Below are 26,581 nucleotides of genomic sequence, written 5' to 3' on the forward strand. Positions count from 1 at the left end.
TTTGTGCATGCTAGGCAAACACTCTACCAACAGATCTATATCCCCAGCTTGGTCTTCTTAACAACTGGGGTAGAGGCTATCCCCAAAGCTGTTGCCTGAACTCTGGATATGTTGTTCTAGCCGGGCTGCCTTGTCTGGGCTCACTGGGAGAGAATGGGCCTAGCCTAGTAGAGACTTGATTTGCCAAGATGGAGGGGATACCCAGAGGGACATCAGAGGATAAGGGGAGGGGGTATAGGGAGAAGGACTGTGGGGGGGGCAATGAGTGGGGTGTAAAGTAAATAAGTTAAAACAAAAATAAGGGCTGGAGAGATGGCTCAGTGGTTAAAAGCACTGACTGCTCTTCCAGAGGACCTGAGTTCAATTCCCAGCAACCACATGGTGACTCACAACCATCTGTAATGAAATCTGATGCCCTCTTCTGACATGTCTGAAGACAGCTACAGTGGAGTCATATACATAAAATAAATAAATCTTTAAAATAAATAAACAAATAAATAACATTCACCTTGCCTTGACAAAAAAAAAAAAAAGTTTCCTCAAAGTTGAAACCAACATGTTTCGCCCTCCTCTGATCCACTTTGGGAGGTAAAGAAAGAGGAGACACCTACAAGACTCACAGAGCATCCATGGACCCTAACCTATCTGCCCATAACAGCTCCGGGGACATCTTCAGATTGAAACCTAATAATGCTTTGAGAGGTCCCTGTAGTGCTAAGCTTGGGAAAGAATCCTCAGCCTGCAATCTGAATATGAAATCCATCCTTATCTAGAGTGACAAGCTGCTATTCATCTGAACTGTTTGTCTTTTTTTATACTTGGCCATGTGGCATAAGAAAGGACACACAGATAATTCTGTGTAGCATATCCCAAGATGAAAATCTCTCAGGACTTCCCGTGAAAGCCCACTAGAAATTCTCACACAGTTGCAACCGTGCTAGCGAGGGTCTCTCTGTCCACCAACCTACTATTTTGTCCTAGGAAGGTCTCAAGGCATGACAGCTCTGGATTGTGGGTCAGAAAAATGACTGTGACTCCTTAATATGCTGCTACATGCCCCAGATCACTAGAAGAGTCATCTTGCCCTTTTAAGCCTCAGCATCTATATTGTTTCTAAAACAAAGATAATGAAATGAGTCGATGTTTCTCGTTGGGATATCATAGAAGGGAGAACTCGACACCTGCCCTGGAGAACTGGCCCTGCTAATGTATCTTCTTGCCATGGAGGAGCTGTTTGAGCAGGAAGGGTAAAATACAAGAGCTGCTGCTAATGCACTGGTTAGTGTCTGAAGGATAAGATCGCTGGGTCATAGACATAGTTCAGTACAGACCTGCCAGGATTCAGATAAATCTCATGATAGCCTCTATTCAGATACTAAAAAAGGGTTCTGTTTCTTCTGAGACTAACAGCACCAGGAGACAGAGTTTGCAAGATTCTTAAAAGTTGTCCCTGACCCCTGGACTTGCTGAAGGACCTCATCCCCCTGTGTTGGAGCTCTCTGAGGTGGAAGGGGGAAGAAGGCTTGGGTCCAGCCTGCAACAAGAGCCTAGGCGTTGCCTTGCCAATGAATCCTGGCATCCTAGGGAACAGGGGCTCTCACTGTGACCCGCAGGTTTTTCCACTCCCCTCCTGGACTCAGACAAGATAGAAGTTCCGAGGGTTTGGTACTTCAGGAATCCTGTTCTGAAGCGTCAGCTCCTGGAACTCATAAGAACAAATATGAGGGAGCCTTTAGCAACCCACCTTGTTGCTATGGAGATTCCAGCAGGAGCTGGTCTCAGGTCTGAGAACAGGGACGAGCAGCCAAGAGCTACACCTTGCAGCCTTGGAACTCATTACGATAGACGTTTTCCTTCCTCTGCAGGCCACTATGAGAAGATTTCAATTCCACGGGTCATAACTGAGCATTCAAACTGAGGCACGGCAAGTGCGACTGGAGAAATGAATGTCATATCTCATTCTAATATGTAATTATTGCTTAGTATTACGTTACTGACATTTGCATATTAATCATAGCTGCACATGACTGCATAGTGTTATGTATTTTGTTAATATGCAATTTCAATTAATTCACATTGCATATTAATTATATAATTAAATGCACATAAATTGCATTTCATATTCAATCTAAGTTGCTACATGTGTCAAGTGGCTGTCCTATTGGGCAATATAGGCATAGACCCTGAATCAGATAGCCCTGTGTTCAAATCCTTTTACCATCTACTTGATATGGGACTTTGAGAATTTTCTTAATTTTTCTAAATCTCAAGTTTTACATCTGGAAAAGGAACTCTGGAAGATATATATATATATATATACATATATATATTGTGTGTTTATATATGCACATATGTGTATATATACATATATGTGTGTATATATATACATAAATAATGTATCTATCTGAAAGATTGTCAAAATACTTACCCAAAATACTCCACATGAAAGCACTTAGCCCCGAGCCTGAACAATAAAGATTCCCACCCCACCCTCACCTTTACTTGGGGTTCTTCATACAGTGGGAACTCCAGGTTGGAGGTAACCTCGTCAGTTCAAGGAGTTCTGCCGTGAACCAAACTCATACCTGTGAAGAAGATGTAGGTGGACCCTGTTCTAGCTTCGTCCCGTCTGCAGATGTAGCCATTGCACAGTCGCTCCCAGCAGCTGAATTCACCCGTGTCGGCTGCGGTGGAGTTGACCAGGGTCAACTGTCCATAGCGTTCATTCTGTTTCACGCTGTAATTGCAAGAGAGGTTGGGGCATCAGGGCAGATCAGAGCCCAGCCAGGGGGCCTTCTAGTCATTTCTGTTGCTTCCAAATGTAAATATCTCACTGACCCGATGTGACCTCTTAAATGGCAAAGCCAATATGAGTGTGTTTGCTGGGTGGAGGAAACAGAGTGAGGGGAATGGGGCACAGAAAGAAAGCCTTTGCTTAAAAGGAAACAATAAACGATGACGATTGTGTTTGCCATTAGGGGAACTTCTCCTTGGCCTCAGAGCGGAAGTTTCTAGAAGTAAGATCACTGGGGACCTTAGCATGCTGTCTTACCAATTCAGCCAAAAAAGTCAGACTACCTCTCTTGGGCATATATCCAAAAGATGCTCCAACATACAACAAAGACACATGCTCCACTATGTTCATAGCAGCCTTATTTATAATAGCCAGAAGCTGGAAAGAACCCAGATGCCCTTCAACAGAGGAATGGATACAGAAAATGTGGTACATCTACACAATGGAATACTACTCAGCTCTCAAAAACAATGACTTTATGAAATTCATAGGCAAATGGAGGGAACTGGAAAATATCATCTTGAGTGAGGTAACCCAATCACAGAAAAACACACATGGTATGCACTCATTGATAAGTGGATATTAGCCCAAATGCTCGAATTACCCTAGATGCACAGAACATATGAAACTCAAGAAGAATGACCAAAATGCGAAGGCTTCACTCCTTCTTTAAAAGGGGAACAAGAATACACTTAGGAGGGAATAGGGAGGCAAAGATTAGAACAGAAACTGAATGAACGCCCATTCAGAGCCTGCCCCACATGTGGCCCATACATACACAGCCACCAAACTAGATAAGACAGATGAAGTAAAGAGGTGCAGGCTGACAGGAACCGGATGTAGATCTCTCCTGAGAGACACAGCCAGAATACAGCAAATACATAGGCAAATGCCAGCAGCAAACCACTGAACTGAGAACGGGACCCCCGTTGAAGGAATCTTAGAAAGGACTGGAAGAGCTTGAAGGGGCTCGAGACCACAGATGAACAACAATGCCAACCAACCAGAGCTTCCCGGGACTAAGCCACTACCCAAAGACTATGGACTGACCCTGGACTCTGACCTCATAGGTAGCTATGAATAGCCTAGTAAGGGCACCAGTGGAAGGGGAAGCCTTTGGTTCTGCCAAGACTGAACCCCAGTGAAAGTGATTGTTGGGGGGAGGGCGGTAATGGGGGGAGGATGGGGAGGGGAACACCCATATAGAAGGGGATGGGGAGGGGTTAGGGATATGTTGGCCTGGAAACCAGGAAAGGGAATAACAATCAAAACGTAAATAAGAAATACCCAATTTAATAAAGATGGAGAAAGAAAAAAGAAAAATAGTTAAAAATCAGAAACTATATAAAAATGAAAAAAGCAGAATAAAAGATCTGGGTGCATGAAACTTCTGGAGCATAGGAAAAGCTCTTGGCACCTCTGTGTCATATGAAAACTTCTGGGGCACAGGAAAACTGTGTCATGAGAGAAATCTGTAACACTAGCTCTTACATTATAAAAAAGGAAAACAGAAGATGGTAAATAAATGGCTTAATGTAAAACAACTTTAAGAAACAAGTGAAAGCAAATTCCAGACAACGACAAGAAATAATAGAAATAGAAGTAGAGTAGAGCTCGATAAAATGCAAACAACGAAAGAATTCCCCAAATGAAAGAATTTAATAACAAGTTCTTCAAGAAGATAAACAAGATATACAGGTCCTTGGCCTAGTTACACAAACAAAAATATAAATAAATAAAACAGAGAGAGAAAAAAAAAGAAAAAGAAATTACCTAAATTAACGTAATAAGAGGAGTTACTACATTCAGACACCAAAAAAGTTCAAAATATTATCAGGGAAAACTTTAAAAAACCTGCATTTCTTTAAATTGAAAAATCTAGATTTAACCAAATCACGAAAGTGAAACCAAGAAGTTATCAACAATATAAAAAAAATAGACAATACTTTATTCACTAAGATATTTTATTTTTAATTTTATGTGCAAAGCTGCATGTAAGTGTGCTGCTTATATACCTGGCTTCTGTGGGAGCCAGAGGACGGCCTTCAGGACTTCATGGTTTTCTGCATCTGGAGTTACAGATGGGTATGAGCTGTCATGTGGGTGCTTTAGCCAGGTCCTCTGCAAAGAGCACCAAGGCCTTCTAACCTCTGAGCCATCTTAGCATTAAAGAGTAATAATAATTAATGGTTTATTTGAAACGTTCCAAGGTGACTTTTACCTAGAGTGAATGTTGATCTAAATCAGGGCTCACATAGCCTGAGAAATCTCTAGCTACAGGAGACCAGGCAGAGTTATCACCATTAAACACAGCATGCTAAACTCTCCTCATTTAAAAGACCTGTTTAACTGAATACTCCCTGGTTCCTAGATGTCCTCCAGGCCCCCACAGGCTCAGGGAAGAAGGGGAAGGGAAAGGGGAAGGATTGTGGGAAGGGGCAACTGAGAGGGGACAGTGAGCAGGATGTGAAATGAGTGAGTAAAAAAAAGAAGTAAAAAAATTAAAATTAAATTAAAAAAGAAAACAAATGATAAGTGTTGGTGAGGATATGGAGAATAGAGAGAGCTTGCACATGGCTGGAGAGAATGTAGATTAGTCTAACCACTGTGGAAATCAATGTGGATGTCTCTTAAAAACCTTAAAATAAATGTATATTGGGCTGTCCTCCCTAAATAAATAATAAATAAATAAGAAAGAAACAAAAGCCAGACTGCTGCTTGCTTTTTAAATGAAAGGGGGAGGGGCTAGGGATTTAGCTCAGTGGTAGAGAGTGCAAGGCCCTGGGTTTGGTCCCCAGCTCCGGAAAAAAAAATTAAATAAATAAAAGAAAGGGGTTTAGAGAACAACCATATGGAGACAGCACACAGAATTAGACGGAGCTTTATAGTTAAGCTAATAGATATTATATCATTATGTGAAAAACGGACCCCACTTTCTCTGCTAAGATGTGAGCCGCAGGCGTGGGGCACGCCTCTGAAGTACCCGGGGCCACTGGCATTCCTGGCTCTTCTGATCTTATTTTTATTTTTTTCCCCTGTGCTTTTATCTAGTTGACTGATAAGAGGGTCTGGAAATTCCCCATTCCTCCCTGAAATAAAGACACTATTACTGACTAGTAACATTAGCAAACTGTCCTGATAACTGTATCATCACAAGAACCCAGAAGCATGATCTTCATAACAGATGCTGCCCGGGGGTTCAGGAGTCCCAGCATGCAATACCGAAATAAGCAGGTTTAATCCAAGCACTCATCTCAGAGATCCGAACGAACGCTCCAAGCGCTCTGGGATCCACATAGCTTTCAGATGGAGTAGAAGGCCTCTCTTTCATCTTGCCGTCCGATCGCTATGAGCACAACGTTAAATTTAGCACCTACAAAACCTCTGGGTCCTGAACACAGCCCCGCTCTCGCTCCCTGCTGGATGGCTTAGTGCGCCCACCACTCCTCCCCCTTCACGTCTCTCCTTTAAACTGGACGGAAATCTCTCCTCCCTCAGGAAGCTTCTAATTACAATGGACTCAGGCATCTCCCACACTTTCTCCTAATGAAGTGGCTGCCCCTTGTTTTTCTGCCCCTCTGACACTCCTGGCTTCCTGTTATGGCCCTGGATGCTGGCAGGGAAAGCCACGTTTGTTTCATTTTCTTAGAGGGGGGGGGGGGAAATCTGTGCACAGTACGCGGTATGGATTCCTGAAGTACATGGACTGAAACTGAATCGACACACAACACTGACCACAAAACCTGCCAAAAAGCAGGCACCCAGATTCCTAGTCTGCAGACAGTTTAGATACAGAGTACCTACCAGAACTCTCTTTTCTGGTCACTGGTGCCTGAGGAGAGTGAGACCTTCACCCCCTTCTCTTTCTCTGTCGTTTTTATGACTTCCTAGACACAGGGAAAATGGCTTTGCCCCATGGTATACTGCCACCAGGATGAATTACTGTGGTTACCATGATATGTCACCATGAGACCAAAGCAATGAGGTCGAACAGTCATGAACTCAAAGCTAGAAAGCTTTAAGTCAAAATAATGATCCTATTTTGCCCTTTAGCATTGCTAGAGTAGCGAACTCAATAGCAGATTTGAACACAGAGGCTCAGAAAAGTGACGTCCCCGAGACACATGGCTGGTGACCGGCTAAACAAGGCAACGTGAGTTCGTTGTGTACTTAGCACGGACTTAGAGAATGAAGTGCATCTGAAGCATTTCATGCAGTGCCTTGTTCACCATTTTCCCAATCATTTCTAATCACACATCACTGTCAGGTTCAGACTAGCTATTGTGAATGCAAAAAGGAACAATACACACCCGGCACTGGAGAGTGTTAGCACTGCAAACAAAACCAGTGGGCTTTAAGGAGATTGCATTATGATTTGAGAGTTTGAACTAACAACCATGGAAAGACCCAAGAATAACTAACCAGGTTCTCACAATAACAATGAAATTCTCAAAGGGTGGGGTGAAGAGAGGAGGCAGCCTTGAAGAGGAGAGCCTGACCGGGGCTTGAATAGCTGGAGGAGGAGGGGCAGTAGGAATCTGAAGAAGAACAGGCAGTGTGCTTGTATACCACACCAGGCTGCTGACATGTGCCTGCTGAATTCACCATGGTGACCTGTGTATGCAGGGCATAGAAAGAAGACAACAAGGTCTTGGTGATTTCACCCACCATTTACAGAAGGAGACAGGAGCAGGGAGTGGGGAGTCACAGACACAGTCATGGTTGAGAACAGTGACACGAAGCGTGGTCATCTATTAAGCAGTGGGAACCAACCTTCACTCTGTAGGAAGACATGGGACCACCAGTGTCAGGACATGAGCAGACAGAACCAGAAAGGGAGAGGTAGAAAGGAAAGAGAGTCTGAGACGTTGCTGCTGTTAGGACAATGAAGAGGTCCCTAGGCACGGGGACTGGAGGATGTGGAAATCCTCCAGCAGGGCAGGGATTTGCAATGGACTGGATAAGAGCGTCAGACTGAGATGTTATCAGAAATGGTCTCACAACTTAAAACTCCGTGTTAGAAGGGATGGAAAAATTTGTGATGGAAACAAATTGGGGAAGATAACTTATGTCAACCTCTAACCCCTGTACACATACACAGCTAGGTATATGCACATGTATGTACATACACATGTGCACACATGTGTGCACACACACAGGAGACAAGAAACAGGACTCATAGGGGTTGGGGATTTAGCTCAGTGGTAGAGCGTTTGCCTAGTAAGCGCAAGGCCCTGGGTTTGGTTCTCGGCTCCGGAAAAAAAGAAAAGAAAAAAAAAAGAAAAGAAAAAAAAAGAAAAGAAAAAAAGAAACAGGACTCATCATGGAGGTCCCAAGAGAAAGTTTCAAGAGTAGATGCTTGAGAGGGTCAGATGCCTTTAAGAGAAGACTGTTAAGCATAAACACACACACAGTTTCATTTGGCAGTGTGAAACTCTTGGGCAACCATCAGAAGATTAATTTCAGGGGCCGGAGAGATGGCTTAGTGATTATCGAGTGTACTTGTTTCTGTTGCAGAAGACCCGGTCTTGGTTCTCAGCACCCACATAGCAGCTCACTACCATCTGTACTCCAGTTCCGGGGTACACCATCCCCTTTTCTGTCCTCTGCAGGCACCAGGCACACATATATGCAGGTAAGAACACTTGTACATATAAGATAAGTAAATGTTAGAAGAAGAAGGAGGAAAAGGAAGATGAGGAAAAAGAGGAAGAGAAAGAAGGAGGAGAAGAAGGAGGAGGAGGAGAAAATAATTTCAGAGGTTAAAAAAATGGCAAAAGAAAGTGGAGTTTGGGGGGGTCTCCTCAGGAGAACTGGCCCACATGACATTTGGACACACACACACACACACACACACACACACACGAGCTCTGCAGAGCTCAAGTACCTTTCTTTCCTGGGCCCAGCATTTGTTTGCACGGTGAGTAGTTGTAGAAAGGGTCAGAGGTCCCTCCTACCAGGGAACTAAGCAGAAACATAAAACCTAACACTGGAGGATAACCTAGCCGCCACCATAGTCAGCAGTGCTGTATCTTTAGCAGACTGGGGGTGGAAGGAAGGAAATGCCCTGGAAAACATTCATGCATATTTCCACCCCCTCTTCTATGCAAACCTCATCAAACAGGAAACAAATTATTTAAAAGGATTACGGTTTAAATGCCTGGATTTAAAGTGTCCATTTCTACCAGTGGTCTTACATAGTCTAAGCATCAGACTGCCCAGAGAGTAGGATCCGGTCAAATCTGGTGGGTGCTGAATGCTTGTCAAGGCTGAGACCTGTAGAACCACTCTCTAGGCTGAGATGCTTCAGCCAAAGTCTCTTCTTTTCTCTTGCAACCACTGAACGACTCCGGTGGAGCGGGAAGAAGTGAGGGATGGGAGGTGGGAGTTAAAAACAATTGTCACAGCAAAAGTACCATTAAAAGGTGGGACAGGAATATCAGGATGAACTTGGCTAGAACAGCTCTGAGTATCCTAACACTTTTTTTTTTCTTTCAAACGGACACTTCTGACTTGGGGAGTAATGGAAAAGGCCAGGATTCAAGGAGTGCTTGTTCAATGTTCAAAATGTTTTGAGGGAGCATTCGTTCAATGTTTGTGATCTTTTCCCATGAGTGTGAGTGTGTGTGAGTGTGTGTGTGTGTGTGTGTGTGTGTGTGTGTTTCTGGTCATGCTAGTGAAGGTCTGAAGCCTCCTGCATTTCTGTTCTCTTACTCTCTTTTAGAGTGCTCCAAGTCATGGATACAGACACACATTCTCCCAAAGATAAACACCAGGATATTTCCTAAATAGGAACCTCGTACTGGAGGCAGCCACCAGGTAACATCATTGAGAGTCTTTTCCTCTACAAGTCATAGGCAGGGTGTAAGCTGTGCTTTACTAGACAATTGTTCATTGGTTCTTCAAGTACTTATGGCTATAAACTAACATGAAGACACTGGAGTAGAGATGATGCGGAGATTCTAGAGAATTCTTTCACTCAACCTCTGTACAGTATCAAGGGAGTTTAGAAGAGGGAAGCCAGAAAAAAAAGCCTCAAGACCTGAGGGGGTCTTAGGAACAGGGAAAGATGCTAGCCAGTCCAAGCAGGGACTGGGAGCAAGGCACTCAAAGAAGATGTCCTGAGAGGGTAAAATAGGAAGATGAGTGCCCAACGGGAAGAAACGTGACCGGGACACGGGAGGCTGCTTTGTCAAAGAGTCCATGCCCCGGGGAAACTATCATGAGCTGCAGAGCCACGCTGACCAGATTCAAATCCCAGCCCCGTAGTGACATTAGGACTTCAGAGCTTAAGTGCTTCTCTCCCACGTCCTGTGTCCCGACCTCTGCAGATCTGTAGTGAGAACAGTTAATATGACACTATGCTGTTCAGATGAGTTACAGATGAGCGTTTTAGATTGGATCATCATCATGAGGCTACGTGCTCCTTATCAACCTTACAGATACGTTAGCATGAAGGTGCTGATATTTCCTTTTATGAGGAGAACCCTGAAAGGTGGAGAACTGACCCCCTCCCATTGGCTCTTCTTGTCTAACCTAGTATCTGTCATACGGACTTGATCTGTTTATAAACAAAAGGCACGGGTTTCATGCTACCAAACCAAGACAAACTGATACAAATTTGACCAAGAAGTGCTAACCTACTCCACAACCCCCTGACACACACACACACACACACACACACACACACACACACACACACACACACAAACACTTGCGCACACCCATGGCAAAGAAAAATTTGCATGACCTTATGAAATATGTTTATTAGTAGAAAGTAAGTTAAGGGACACAAGGCCCCTTGTTCTACTGAAAGCCATACTAAACCATCTATTACTACTGGAAGGCAGGTAACCATCGGGAAACTACCAGTTAAGCATCTACCACAGACATGATAGTTCAGGACGTACATGTTAACCATTCCTCTCCACCATGGTTCTAGGCACTGCTAAATCTTCTACCTCCCTTGCCTTGGTTTTCATGAGGCCCCATGAGGCAAACACTATCGTTACCCTGTGTTGTAGGCAAACAGCCCAAGGCCAGAATGGTTCGGACATAACCTGAACATTATCCAGGAAGACCTGAAGCCTCAGGAAAATTGGAAGCTCCATTTAATTCACTTTTTTTCCCCAGGACCACTCATCCATCTAAACTCAGACTTCCGGTCTTGGACACTATTTAAAGATGGCATAAAATCAAAGATGCGTTAGACATCCACATTCAACCTTCACATCAAGAATTTATTGGTTGCTTTCTACCGCATGCAAGGAACTGAACCAAGTGTCAGAGGGGATAAAGACTTCTGTGTGCCTGCTGGTCTGCATTTCAAGTGTTTGCAGAGGGCCTGTGTTTACTCTAAGTCTCAGCTTAAGAATGTGTCAGAGAAGAAATACTCTGTGAGATGCTGGGAATGGCTTCGTATGAACAGAGCTCAAATGTGGGAACAGACTGCTGGGGAAACACGTTGAAGCTGTCTGACACAGTTACTTTTTTTTTTTTTAAGGAAGAAAGTTATATGTATGAAAACTCACAGAGAACTAAATATACAAACTAAGGAATCTCAAAGTAAATATAGCTCTTTCTTCCTTTCTTTTATTTTTTCTTTCTTTTTCTTTTTTCATTTTTGACACAGGGTTTACTTCGTGTAGTCCTAGCCATCCTGGAACTCTTTCTGTAGACCAGGCTGGCCTCAAACTCACAGAGGTCTACCTGTTTCTGCCTCCTGAGTTTTGGGATCAAAGGAATGAGCAACCACTGTCTGGTTTGTCAATACAGTTCTAACATCTGAAATCAGTTGGAATAGAGTTGGTAAAGTGCTTGGCTTGCAAGCTCAAGGGCCCAAGTTCATCCCTAGAACCTACGGTTACAAAACAAACAAACAAACAAACAAACAAACAAGCAAACAAGCAAACAAAAACAACTAAAGTATCTGTGATGCCAGGTGGTCCAGCAGTGGGGAGGTGGAGGCAGAAAGACAAATGGATTCCTAGGGGTCAGCTTTGGTGAGGTCTAAGTCAGTAAGAGATCATACACACAAACACACACACGGGTGCATACACATTCATATTTTCTTATGCTCACATACTCACATACACTCACACATTCACACTTACAACTCTACACACACACACACACACACACACACACCACTCACACATACATTCACACTCTCTCACTCTCACATTCTCTCGCACACAGGAAATCAGGTTGAAATATTCCAACTATCATTCATCACCCGCTCCTCTATCATCTTTGAATCCATATACTTTTAAATCCATATCCATAACCCATAACCACCTACCATCTACCTGTCAATAATATATCTATCCATCCACGCATCATCTCTCTCCATGACTTGGTACTATCCAATAAATGATTCCAAACCCTGTCATGTAACTACAATATTTAGGTTCCAAAAATGAGCTGTGGTAATGTGTGTGAAATGTCACTCTGAACTTTCTGCCACAGTAACTCACGCCTGAGTCTTCCTGTTATTCAGAAATGACACTGCAGGATGGTGTGCATGACATCTCTCCAGTTCTGCGGCCTGTCTGTCTGTCTGTCTCTCTGTCTGTCTGCCTGTCAGTTTGGTTTTTCTGTCTGTCTGTCCTTCTGTCTGTCCACCCCACACTCTGTCTGTCCATCTCGCACTCTTGAGTTCTGTCCACAGCACTGACCGGACCCTGAGTGCCAGTCCAGGATTTTCACCTACCACCCCACTATCCTGCTTTATCATCGTTCTCTTCACCTCTCTACACAGCACATCCTTTGTCACCACAAACCAAAACGAGGCCTCCTAGGCTAAGACCTTAAAGACGCATGTATCTTTCCACTGCCTCCACAGGAAGCGGGCATCGACACTTCCGCTAACGGAACAGGGCATGGCTGCCTCCAACAGCTAGTCAAAAAAAGGGGTTGAGTCCTGAGAAAGTTAGTTAGCCCTTCTGTGATAGCACCTTCTAATGCAGAAAGGTATTCAAGATGCATAAGTTAATTTATGAATGTGTGTAAACATTTACACACATGTAAAAAAGGAAGCCTGGAGGACTCTACACTATAGAGTTGACAGTGAATATTTGGACTTTTGGTGGGCCCTACAACTTGCTTTTCGTAGCGTTTAAGTTGATGTTTATTTCTTTGAGATAGACTCCTGTGTCCCAGGTTGACCGTCCACTGGATACGAGCCTAAGAATGACTTTGAATTTTGAATTCTTTCTCTTGCCTCTACCTCCTGAGTGTCAGCGTTACAGCATGGGTCACACACCTAGGTTTTGCTCAGTGCTAGGGATGTATCTTGAACCTTGTGTCTATCAGGGAAGCACTCTTTCTGCTGAGTGACATCTCCAGCTTTGTAAGTTCTATAAGTCATATGAGCATGTACTGATGTATAATAAGAAAAACTCCCACCACAGCAGACGGAGTTAAACCTCACAAAACCGCTGAGCAGACACTCTATAGATGCTCGAGCACGGGTGCTTTAAATATCTGGAAGTGACCTCACATCACCTTTTTAGAATATAAACTTCCAACTGGCAGGGCCAGCAGGAATTCCTTCAGAGGCATAAAAAACCCAGGATGTCATACATGCTGGTTACAAAAATAACGCCCACTGGTGTGCAAAAAGTGTTCGGCCTTGAGCTGTCTTCAGTCTTTGTACTTCCCTGAAGCTTAACCCCAGCTCCCTGCCACCCAAGCTTCTTAGGTTCTGGGCCTTCCAGTTGCACCCTGTAGAAGAAGCTCATTAGCATTTAGATAAACCAGAAAAAAAGCTCGACTCATTTCTCTAGAAAGAATAGTTCTGGGAGACAGAGGACAATGGAGCAAGCCTCTGCCACCCTTGCTGGAAAACAAGCTGAGGATTCCTAGTGTGCACAGGCTGGCCGCAGCTACAGCGAGTGTATTATGGCCAAGCTAGAATAGTGAATGCAGAAGCCATAGGCCGGGTCCATTTGTATACCATAGAGAGCCCATCTTAAAGCAGGCTGCCCTGGCTCTCTTAAGAACTAATGCCCAGTTGCTGGTGAATCCCCTGAGTTAACTAGAAACAGGAAGACACAGAGCTATTGCTTTATTACGTACATAAATTTACTAAGAATAAAAGGCTTCATGTGCTTTGATTAATTTATCTCATACTGTTCTTTCTTTCCTCTCCTCCTCTCAAATGTAACTTCTGCTTTCAGGTCTTTTTCTCTCTTAATCTGGGTTTCACAGAGGAGCTGAGCTGTCTGTCAGTCTGGCTTTCTTCACCCAACACAATTCTTTCCTGTTCCATCTATTTCTCTTCAAATTACAGCACAGCATCCATCTTTATGGCTGGGTTTCATAAAGCATGCTACCATGAGTGAAAACAAACTATGTTCATCAGAACAGAACTACCGTATGGTTCTGCTCTTCCACTTCTGGGAGCCTAGGCTTATAGCAGGGATAACTGCGCCTGGTGCGCCACTACTTGTTAGCATTGGGTCTAAGCTCTGCCCCACGGTTACCTGGCAACAACCAAGTATGCTCCACCCCACAGTTACCTAGCAACAGCCAGGTATGTCTGATGCTATAAAAGGGAGCTGCTTGCCCCCCTTGCTCTCTTGCTCCTCTCTTGCTCTTGCCTTCCTGTCCCCACTCCCCCCACACCTGGTCATGGCCGGCCTCTACTCCCTACTTCTCTATTCTCTCTCTCTGCCTTTTTCTGCCTCTATTACCCTCTTGACTCCCCTCCCCATGCCCTGAATAAACTCTATTTTATGCTATGTGTGGCTGGTCCCTCAGGAGATAGAGATGCCTCAGGAGGGGCCCACCAAGGCACCCCTATCCCCCATACCTCACCACACCTCCATAGAACATATCCCCTCTCTCTTTATCTTTTTATAAACACATCACTACTCAAAATAGGCAAGTCGTGGAACAGGCAAGCGTATTCATCCATCAACGAGTAAAATCCAGTTTGCTAATAGCTGTAAACTTGAGCCAGCTTCTTAACCCGCTGTGGGTCAACCCTGCTCACTTGTAAAATGGAGTCCAGACAAGATGTTAAGTCCCCAGACTGCATATTCCTGACTCTCCTCCAGTTCAGGCTCCTTCGTTCCTGACTCTGTCTTCCTCCACGCAGAACAGATGACTGGGGAAAAGTTTCCCACGGCCTCACACACTCATATTGCTACTCTGAAATTCTGGGTCTGGTATGTGTTTCATGTCATTTAGTTCATAAGCTGTTTCTGGTTGGAGCCCATTCTGTTGTTCTTCGCTTGTGTGTGTCTGCATGGTTGGTGTGTGTGTGTGTGTGTGTGTGTGTGTGTGGTGTTTGGTATGTATGGTATGTGTGGCATGTTGCATGTGTGTGGTGTATATGTGTAATATGGTGTGTATGTGTGTGTGTGTGTGTCTGTATGGTTGGTGTGTGTGTGTGTGTGTGTGTGGTGTGTGATATGTATGGTATGTGTGGCATGTTGCATGTGTGTGGTGTATATGTGTAGTATGGTGTGTGTGTGTGTGTGTGTGTGTGTGTAACTTAGGAGAGTCCTTACTCATAGGCTATTACACTCCATTCAGCTCAAACTGCAACACACTTGTGGGGATCCCCCTTTATGTTCTCTCATACAGATAATTGCGGTGTTCTTTTTCTTTACCCAATGCCTACCAGCCAGATATGCTACACTAGACCATGCCAAGAGTCACCTAGGGGATAAATATAGGAGAAGACACTCTTTTGTATCAGTTTTGGTCGCTAACACAGGGTTCCATACCTTGGGTCATCTTTCCTGTCTCAGCCACTGACTGAGCACCAGTCATATTACAGGGAGAGCTGAGCTGGTGAAGACATTGGCCTCCTTTCCAAACCAAATGAGGCACTGTGATTTCCCTGTGTTCTAAGAGAAGAGGAGAGAGTGGGGAGAGGCCTTAAGCAGCAGGACTGACCCACTGGGAAGTCAGGATAGAGTCTAAAAGGTGACAGGATCTTGAAGCCACATGACAGGGCAAACAAGTCAGGAATCCAGGAGAAGCGGGAGGCTCTGGGCAGAGGAAGGCAGGGAGTATCCACAGCCAGTGGAGGGCAAGTGGATGGAGCTGTCAGAGAAGCTGGGTCCAGATGACAGAGGAGAAGCGCTGACGTCTTGGTGTGCCCCTTTTTGTGGCATGGCCTTTTGAACAGTTGCTTACCATAGAACATAAAATTCTCCATTTTATAACTTATCCTTTAGTCTCCTTTTCTGCCTTCCTTGTCTGGCAGAAACCTTTTAAAGAGTTTTACTTAGACTTCATATATTGAAATTCTTGGCAAAAAATCTTCATACCTCAATAACATCCTTTTCTTTTTTTTGCAAATAAAACCCCAGAGCTCACCCACATGTAGACACATGTGTTAAAGCAGGATTGCATTAGGAAAGCAGGCAGAGTCGCTCAGTGACACCCTAAACTGTCTCCAAGACTGTCATCTGCAAGTGTTTTGTCGTAGCCTTAGCCTGTCTGACTCAGCATATGGACTTGACTTTACCAGCATCATTCTTTTTTATATTTTAATATCCTGCAGCACATCTGGGAAAATCACATAAAGACTTTTCATAACGTTCAAGAAATGGGAGGATTTGTTTAACATTCTTTTGAAATAAAAGTTAGCAGAAAGCATTTCCTCCTTCCTTCAAAATATGTGGACACTGGGGGGGGGTGGATGTGGGGGAGGGGTGAGGGGCGGGCACTGCATGTCTGGATCCCAGAGTGCCCCAGGGCAGTGAGCAAGAATCTTTCAGCACTTTGTGGTGCTGTGGACTGTGCACGTCCGCCTTTCCTAAATGCAGCAAAATACCCACGAGAATCAACTTTTGATGAGGAAAGGTTTATTTTGGCTGGCAATTTAGGGCGTTTCAGTCTATAATGACTTGGTGGTCCCAGTGGAGAACATCATTGTGGGAATACATGGCAAAAAAAATTTATATATATATAAATATATACATACATATATACATATACATATACATATACATATACATATATACATATACATATACATATACATATACATATACATATACATATACATACATATACATATACATATATATATATATAAAACACTTTATGGAACCTAAGAAGCTGAGAGAGAGAGACAGAGACAGAGAGACAGAGACAGAGAGACAGAGACAGTGTACACACACACACACACACACACACACACACACACACACACAGGGAGAGATGGTGGGCTGGAGAGGTACCAGTGTATCAGTAGTCCCTTCAAAGAAACATTTCTGATGGTCTAATTTCCTTCCCCTAGGTCCCACTTCTAAAGACCTCAACAGTCTCATTGGCTGGACACCAGGCTTTGGGGCATACTCCAGACCCAGACTACAGTCTGGGACATCTAGTTTATAGAAGACTGAGACAGGTGACCGAAACTTCTGACAGACCAGCCATTTCCCTGTGCTTTGCCTCCATGGGATACAATAGAATGAATAAAAATAGCTCAGCCTCACGGAGAGGCTAACTACATACGCCAAGTGCTTTCCACACATGACCTCATTCTATGCTGATAACTGGAGAGGAGACAGATTCTATTATTACCCTCCCCCACCCATGCCCCAAAAGGAACATAGCCGTGATTTTTCTGCACCATTAACACCGTCAGAACATTCAGTTCACCTAGAGAAGACTTGTACCCTGCCTTCCCACCATATCTCTAGGGACATGTGGGGGCCTGTTCTGGTGCCATAGAATGTCCTACCTTTAGGGTGGGGCGAGTTCTTTATTTTTAATTTCCAGGGTGGAAATTCACTTGCAGATGGGTGTCAGAGGTTGGCTACAGCGCATACTTTTGATGTCTTGCCACCCTGAGGACTTAACTCAGCACCTTGGTGCTCTGCTGCTAAGGTCCACGTGTGGCCCTTGAGAATGGGTTCAGCTCACTCTTGCTCCTGCTGTGACCCAGGGCAACTTCAGGGAGGCTGGCGGGGGGGGGGGGGGGGGGGGGGGGGATGCAGGTTAGAGTCTATGGTTGAGAGAAGCCAGGGCAGGAACGAGAAGCAGGAAGAAGCACGGCTTGCTGGATTTCTCTCAAGCTTTGCATTTTTTCTTATCCAGCCTACCACGGCCACTACTGTCCTAAGGATGCTGCCACTCATAGTCAGGTAGGGCTTCTATCAAAATTCAAGACAATCTCCTTCTGAAATGCCCACGGGGCTCTCTGGTCTAGGCAATTCCTCAACAGAGGCTTTCCTCTCAGGTGACTCTAGGCTGTGTCGAGATGCTAACTAGGACAGCAACTTTCGTGTGGACCCACAGCTCCACATCAGGAGAAAGAGAAGCAGAACCCACATCATTTTTATCTGTTCTGCCAGAAAAACCCAGCTTTGAAGGAAAAAGAGTTTGAATTTGAAACAAGTCCGCCTAACAAAACGAATTTCCTTATGTGTACTGAGGTGCATATGTAAGCACAATTAAAGCGGTCTCAAGGCTGGTTTTTGTGTATATTTTGCCACAGCTCGGTAGTTGGGGAAGAAAGATGCTTCCCTCTCCACATACCACCAGTGGGTGTTCATATTATGCTGTTCCTTCTTCCTCAACAGTGAGTTCTTTCTGGTCATAAATACTCCCTCACATTCCTTTCTTTGAAGATGCCCTTCAGATAGACTCCTTTTCCTGTGTATGCTAAGGAGACAGGCTGCTTAGGAGACTGGCCTGCAGCCCACGGTCTGCTTCCCTGGCCCACCCTCCTTTGTGTAGTCTGTGGGTGGAGTGAGCTGTTGCTCTGGGCGGCCAAGTGGAAATACAGATGCCTTCTCTTCTCCTAAAAGCTGTTTATTGTTCTCAGAGGAACCAGCCCTCAAAGAGAGCTGAGCCCCACCCACTCCTCCCAGCTTCCAGGTCTTGACTGAAAAATGTTAACATCCTACACCACACACCACAGACACATCCTGAAGGACAATGTTGGGACCCTTCTGGTTTTTTTTTTTTTTTTTTTTTTTTTTTCCGTTTTTAACTTTTCCTGCGGGGCAGGTCTAGGGTAGGCCACCCTGTCAGCTGCCTCGCTGAGGGTGCCCAGCTCACACCTCCTCCTCCCCGCCAGTGATTTATTTAACCCTTTGGCTGGGCCACACACTCCAAGTTTCTTACTTTGTTTTCTGATTCAGAAGAGTGCCAAGAATTTTAAGAAGGGGGATGTTTGAAGCACGGATGGAAATGAACCGGGCTGATGAACCAGCGGGAGTTTATCCTATGCTCTGGACCATTCTTTCACTAGATGTTTCACTGTGGCACACGCAGACTGGGAAGAGACATCGTGGCTTGTTAGTCTCCCTTTTACACTTGTCTTTCTTTCATTTTTTTTTTTTTTTGACAGCCAAATCTTTTTTTTTATTGGGGGAATGGGTTTCTCGGGGGTAGGTCTGGGGCCCTCCCTGCACGGCTTGTTCATTGGCACTGCCTCCAGAATCCTGTGGCTTCATCACATCTGGAAGCTCCGGAAGGCTGGAGAAGGGTTCGATGCGCAGCGCTTCGAAGGTGTCATCTGCTCCAAAGGCCGGGCCCACGGTGGCTGGGGCCTGTGGCCTTGCTGTCTGACTGGTGAAGCCAATTCGCCCAGAGTTTTTCCATCATTGAGGAGCTGGTTGTCCTTGTATAGCCACTGCTCCTCTGGCGGCCGCGTAAGGATGCCCTCGACGATGCGCTTCAGTTCGAACACGGTGCTCGAATCCTTGGTGTCCGTAAAGATGGTGGTCTTGTGGCGCCGGATCATGAGAAACGCGTCCATCCCGGCGGCTGCTTCTGTCATTTTTTTTTTTCAAGACAGTTTTTCTGTGTATTCCAGGCTGTCATGAAACTTGCTCTGTAGATCAGGCTGGCTGTGAGCTCAGAGATCTATCTACATCCCGAGTGCTGGGATTAAAGGAGTGTGCTACCATTACCTGGCTGTTAGTTTTTAATTGTTGAGACAGGATCTCACTATACCTAGAACTTGAAATGTAAACCAGGCTGGCCTTGAACTCACAGAGCCCCACCTGCTTCTGCCTTCCCAGTGCTGGGACTAAAGGGAGGGCCACATTATATACATATAATGTGTGTGCGTGTGTGCATGTGCGTGTGCGTGTGTGTCTGTCGCTCTAAATTGCTCTAAGTGGCTGAGAAAGACTGCCCTGGTATGCTTCCTGCTTGCCTCTTGGCATAGCCCTCGCCTCCTGAGTAAATCCCTTTCACCTCCTCCATTACCTCTGCCCACTTTACCTTCAACACACTTCCTCACAGTTACAGATGCTGTTAGCTCTAGGTGGCTTCTACAGTCTGTCCCCTCTTTCCCCTGGGCTACTCAACTTTCAGATATCAGCTTGAGATTTTGCCTCCTGATTTCCGTCAGCCTCGCGCACATCACCTGTATTAATCTAACATAAATTCATAGCCACATGCCTCCACGGGACTTTGCACATTAGCAGAAGAAGGGGAGGGTGCAGAGAAATCAGGAAACCTGAACATATGGTGAATTACAATGCACACTGATTGTTTTTTCAAGTTAACAGCCCCCCCCCCCCCACCCCTTTTGGGTCTCAAGAGTTGGAATGTCTACGCAACTGGGAATGATTCAGTGTGGAAGTGATACCCAACTCTACCATAGTATTTGCTGTAGCCTCTGAGGGACCTTGTTTGTGCAGTGTTTAGCCACTCCTCATTTGCAATCTTTTACTGAGGACAATTGTAACGCCGATAAAGCCTGCCACCTAGTGGGCATTCTGATTATGACATGATTTGGAAAAAGACCCACTTTGAAGCTATCACAGGAAGTCAAAGTACATTCCTCTGACCAGTTTTCAGTCTTAAACTTGAAACTAGATGTATTAATATAGTCTACCCTAGGATGTCTCAAGTATATCTCTCCTGAAACTGGCTTCCCCAGGCCAAGAGTGACATGGATTTAAGTTTATTCCATGGGATCTATCACAGATGCGCCAGCCAAAATCAGGGACCAGCCCAAGTTTTTGGACTTATTCTGTGGCTCAGCAGCTCCGGCCATCTGTCTCTGGGAGACATTTGCCTCTTGAGAGTGGTTACCAGATGCTGGAAGAGCAAGGAGAAAGGAAAAGAATGGTCAGTGGGTACAAAGTTCCAATAGGCTGGGGGATTTGGTCCTCCTGGTAATGCTGGTAGGGTGATTGGCAAATAATGCTTTTGGATATAAGAAGAGTTAGTTGTGAATGTCCTCAGCACAAAGAAATGGAAATCGTATGAGGTAATAAATATGCTAAATAGTCTGATATGATTAACACACATCACGTACACATATAAAATCATTCCGCTGCACCTCCGCTAATATATGTCATTACTATGTGTCAAAGCACACAACGAGGCTTAGTGGCTAACAGCAATGGCTGTCTTCCCGAAGACCAAGGCTCAATTCTCAGTACCCACATGGCTGCTCACTCCAGTTCCAGAGGGATTTGCTACCACCCTCTTCTGGCTTCTGCAGGCACACAGTATATATGAAGGCACCCCACCCCCACCCCCAGTACATATCAAATAAAATAAATAAAAATAAAGAAGGCAAATTTTCAAAACAACAGAAGCCAAGGATGGTAGTCCAGGCCTGTTATTCTTGGTACTTAGGACACAGAGGCAGGAGGATTGCCACGAGTATGAAGACAGCTTGGGTTACAAAGGAAGGACCTGTCTCAACTTTCTCCCCAACAAGAACAAACAAGACAAAAAAGGGAGGGGGAACTTAAGCAAACACATTAAAGGGTTTTTTTTGTTTTTTTTTGTTTTTTTTTTTTTCAGCTTGGAAGTCCGGCGATGGGGCTGGTTAGAAGTTCTTGCTACACAGCCACAAGGATCAGAGTTTAGATCCTGGTGCCCATGTAACAAGCCAGGGATTCCACAAAACCTATAGCTGCAGTTATGAGGAGTTGAAAGCCTCTTTCTGGCTCTTGTGTGGACACATACAAGAACAAACAAGTAAATAAGTAAAGTCTTTAAAGCTTGTTCCCAGGTTACAGGTCATATCGATCATGGTACCTAACTCTAGACCGGCTCTCAGCTCCTGTTGACAGCATCGCTTGTCATCACTCTGATAACCTGCATTTGCCAGGAGGCACTGCACTGGGTGCCCAGGAACACCAGGGCAGAGGCCTTCTCCATCTCTGCTAAGAGACGAGACCTTTGATTGGATGTGGGCGTGAAAGACGCAAACATCCAAGGTGATTCCCTCCTGGTGATGTAAGAGCAGGGAAGCGGGAAGCAGGATAAAGGGAGGTTCAGGACCCCATGACTCCGATTTCTCCCAGAATTAGGTAATGACCTCAATAGCTGAAAGAAAAGGAAGTCAGCTGTCTAAGGACAAACAAAACAAAACAAAAACAAAAACAAAGTTGAGCTTTGGTGGTGAAGCCTATAATCTCAGCACCGGGGCATCTGAGGCAAGAGAATCATGCGTTCAAGGTCAGCCTGTCTACATATCAAGATCCCATCTAGGAAAAATAGGAAGAAAATAGAAAAAAAGAGAGAGAAAACATGAACTCGCTAGCAATTTGTATTCACCATGGTCAGGCGCAAAGGAGATGAGTTGACTGCCTTTCCTTCCCTCTTTTTGCTACATACATAGCACACACATACAGTGCACCCATATAGCACACACATACAGTACATTCACATAGTGCACACATATAGTACACACGTAGTGCATACACATAGTGCACACATATAGTGCACACATATAGCACACACATGCAGTGCATACACATAGTGCACACATACAGTGCATCCATATAGCACACACATGCAGTGCACACATACAGTGCACCCATATAGCACACACATGCAGTGCATACACATGGTACACACATATAGTGCACACAAATAGCTCACATATATGGTGCACACATACAGCACACACATGCAGTGCACACATACAGTGCACCCATATAGCACACACATGCAGTGCATACACATAGTGCACACACAGCTCTAAGTATCTTTCAATGTTGAGTGAGAGGGCACGTGACTGTGACCTGAATTCTGAGACTCTGAGGACACCAAAGGTATTTCCTGATTCCTGGCATGAGGCAGACACTGTCGCAGGGGCTAGGAATCTGACCAGCAACCAGTGGTGGCATTTGCCATGCAGGGGCTCTTTCTTTAGGAGAGGAGATGGATACAAACATCGGGCTACAGAAGAATTAGTCAATTAAATGACCTTACCTACACTGCAAGAAAGAGGAGCAGATGTGCTTAGATCTCCTACGTCAGCAGATTGGCTTTGCCGGCTTCACTTGCTCATGTTAGTCTTTGTCATAATTGCAGGAAATGAACACCACAGATAGAAATCCACACATGGGCTAATGAACAGTTTTCAAAGCAGGAAACACAAATGGCCGGGAATTATTTTTTTCAATGTGCTCAATAGCCCGGCTATCAGGGAAATGCAAATTAAAACGACTTCGAGATACTGCCTCATGCCAGTTTAAATGGTTCTGACAGGAAGTCTGACAAATGTTGGTGAGGATGTGGGGAAAGAACTCTTATTCACTTTTGGTGGGAATGCAAATTAATGTGGCCATTATAGAATTCACTACATATACAGCAGATATGCAGCTTGGTCTGCATTTGGGTCCCGAACAACTGAAGCGGGGGCTGTCCCAATAGCTGTTGCCTGCCTGTGCGGTACGTTCTAGCTGGGCTGCCTTGTCTGACCTCAGTGGGAGAGGAAGCCATTGGCCTCCCAGAGACTTGAAGTGCCTGAGTTGGGGGATACCCCAGAGGGGCCCCATCCACTCAGAGAAAGAGATGGGGGATGAGAGAAGGATTGTGGGAGGGGGTGACCAGGAAGGGAGCAGTGAGTGGGATGTAAAGTGAATAAGTAAAATTAATTAAAAATAAATAAACCAATCTAGTTGTCCATCCATAGATGAATGGATAATGAAAATGTGGTACATGTATGAGATAGAATATTATTTAACTTTAAAGAAAAAGAAAGTCATGGAATTTGCAATTAGGTGGACAAACTTATAATGTAGACTATTAAATGAAGTCATGTAAACATGAAAAGAAAACAAAACCTTGCATGGTCTCCCTCATCTGTGATCCTAGCCTATAAGGTGTACATGCATATGTGGAAACAGCTCTGTGTTTCTTTTTGACTTCGTCTCAGGCTCATTTACTGTTGAGTCTTCAAAGCTCTGTGTCTACAGGGCAGAAAGGCAGGTTTACTGGGATAACAGACATCATAAAACAGATAATGTAGTATGCCACACTTTTAGCCAAGTCTCGGTGAAAATTGAGCATGGACCAATATGCAGAGAGGTGCAAAGAGGAAGCCAGAGGAACCACCGGAGTGCACCCCCAGCAAGGCCTGCCGAGGCCTTCCCAGAGAACATGCCTAACTAGACTTAAGTGAGTGGGTATCCAGGGACCAGGAGGGCTCCAGGCAATGAAAGGAGAAAGCTCTAAGTCCCAGGAGGCTTGCACTTCTGGGAGCATCTCTTAGAACCTCAGCCTGTGAAGAAGAGTTATTACAGTAGGCATCAGAGGCTTCTGCATTGGTGTGGGATCAGAGGCTCATCCATGCTGGGATAAGGTTGACCTCTGTCCACAGACGAAATCTTCTGAAGGTCAAGCAAGGGGAGACACAGCTCTGCCCTCTTCAACATTACTAGAAGGAAACCCAAGGAGGCCCAGCTAGGGTCTGGCTGCTGTAGATTGTAGCTCTTAAGACAGCTTACTTGACTTAACATGATGATTGACTGGGTTAGGGGTGGGGCAGAGAGAGAGAGAGAGAGAGAGAGAGAGAGAGAGAGAGAGAGAGAGAGAGAGAGAGAGGAAGAAGGTGAAGTTGATCTCCAATTTTCTGTTTGAGTGCTGTTGGTAAATTTCTGTAAAAGTGGAGTTTCTGTAGAAAAATTAATCTGCTGGTGGGCATGCAGAATTTACAGTGACCGCCTCCCACGTCCCTTTTCCCACTCCTGTCACCCCAAAGAGGTAGCACCCTATACTTCCCCACTGAAACATAGAAAATAAGACTTGAGGGGCTGGGGATTTAGCTCAGTGGTAGAGCAGCTTACCTAGGAAGTGCAAGGCCCTGGGTTCGGTCCCCAGCTCCGATAAAAAGAACCAAAAAAAAAAAAAAAAAGACTTGACAGAAGGTATTAGTCAGGGTTCTCTAGAGGAAGAGACCTTAACTATATTAAATGTATGTGTAATACATGTACATATATTATACAAGATTATATGAAATATAGTATATGATTATATGAGATAATATATTATAAATATATACTCATAATGAGATTATTAGAATGGTTACCAGACAGTGGTCTAGCTAGTCCAACAGTGACCTTCTACCAATAGAAGATCCAAGAACCTGGTAGTTGTTCAACTTTGGAGGCTGGATGTCTCGCTGGTCTTCAGTCTCACTGGAATCCCAATGACATAGGCTCTAATGCCAGCAAAGGAATAGGCTTGCCGGTGAGAGCAAGAGCAAGCAGGCAAAGAGTTAAAGCTTCTTTCTTCCACAGCCTTTATTTAGGCTGCTAGCAGAAGGGGTGGCCCAGATTAAAGAGGATCGCCCCACCTCAAAAGATCTAGGTAAAAAGTGTATCTTCCCACCACAAAAGATCCAGGTTAAAAGCATGTCTTTCCACTTCAAATGATTTAAGGAAAAATAAAATCTCTCATAGGTATGCCCAGTGGCTTTAGTTAATTCTAGATATACTTGAAAATCAAGAATAGCCACAAAAGTCCGCCCTTTGTCAACCTGACACGCAATCAACATTGACTTATATCATACTTCATCTCTAAATAAAATAATAACCAGGTCATAATGATACCTAACATGATATAACTATTGTATGTACAAAGCAAGTGCATTGTATCTTTAATGCAATCATAATTATGCCTAATTACAGATTAGAATGGGAAAACACATTATAGATTTTAGAATGGGTGTCAGTGTCCCTTGAGGGATATTCTCTTAGTATCTGAAACTTATGTATGATAACCACCGGGGTTCTCTCAAGTGATATTAAATTACACGATAAAGAAATGGAGGAAAGAAAGCACAAATGCCTGCATAAATGCATTCTTAACAAAACATGACAAAAGCATTCCTGTCAATTATAATCCTCGTTTCTGCAACTGGTCATGGGGCCTAAGCTGTATTTATAGCTACCTTCCTCTACTATCCATTCTGTATTTCCTCTATCCTCAGTAAGAACTTCGGCAGGTCTTGGGTCTGTTCTTTGAGGTGTGACCCATACCTCCATTCCTAAAGTGTCTGTGCCCTTTGTCATCCTGCCTGGGTTAGGTTGTCATAGTTCCTCATTGATTTTAATCACTGGACATGGTAGCACCAAGAGATGTCCTACAGTTTAATATGTGTACTACACTCCAGACATATTAAACTTTCTTATTTCCACTGTGGAGAAGCAATTCAATTTCCCCTTGGTAATCTAGATCAATCACCCCTCTTAACACCACTATTTTTTTTTCTTAGCTTGTTGGTTTCAGGGCATCAGAAGCCCCAAGTGTCCAAGGGGAATCGGATTTCAATTCAACAGCATGATTGTTGTGGTCCTGGGACAGAGTGCTCCCTTCTCTGTTACAAACCTTCTAGACCAGCAGAACTTAAAAGTAGGAACAGGAAGCAAGAAATTTCCTAGTGGGTCACTAGAAGTGATAGTGTGTGGAACTTTCCTTTTCTATCCCTTGATCCCTGGACTTGTGGATCCTGGCCATGGGAGAAACATATATTGTGACACATACTGGATGCTGATTCAAAGCATACACCACCTTCTGGAGAATCCTGCCCCAGACCTTCAGGTTGCT

General features: G+C 44.5%; 2 protein-coding genes and 1 pseudogene across 2 annotated transcripts in view; 1 reads left to right on the plus strand and 2 right to left on the minus strand.

Annotated features, from left to right (window-relative positions):
• Positions 1-26,581, plus strand: part of Erich1 (glutamate-rich 1) — a gene marked incomplete at its 5' end in the record, with an annotated part of 52,793,804 nt that overhangs the window by 28,571,941 nt on the left and 24,195,282 nt on the right.
• Positions 1-26,581, minus strand: part of Pdgfrl (platelet-derived growth factor receptor-like) — a 59,840-nt gene that overhangs the window by 9,726 nt on the left and 23,533 nt on the right. Inside the window, 1 exon segment of the mRNA NM_001011921.1 lies at positions 2,586-2,737. Coding sequence (NP_001011921.1) covers positions 2,586-2,737 — 152 coding nt within the window.
• On the minus strand, positions 18,570-19,539 carry LOC148000577 (elongin-B pseudogene; annotated as a pseudogene). The gene has a single exon (XR_015640388.1). The product of XR_015640388.1 is annotated as an elongin-B pseudogene (transcript).

The sequence above is a fragment of the Rattus norvegicus genome, chromosome 16, assembly GCF_021556685.1.
Source record: "Rattus norvegicus strain SHRSP/BbbUtx chromosome 16, alternate assembly SHRSP_T2T, whole genome shotgun sequence".
Classification (NCBI taxonomy): domain Eukaryota; kingdom Metazoa; phylum Chordata; class Mammalia; order Rodentia; family Muridae; genus Rattus; species Rattus norvegicus.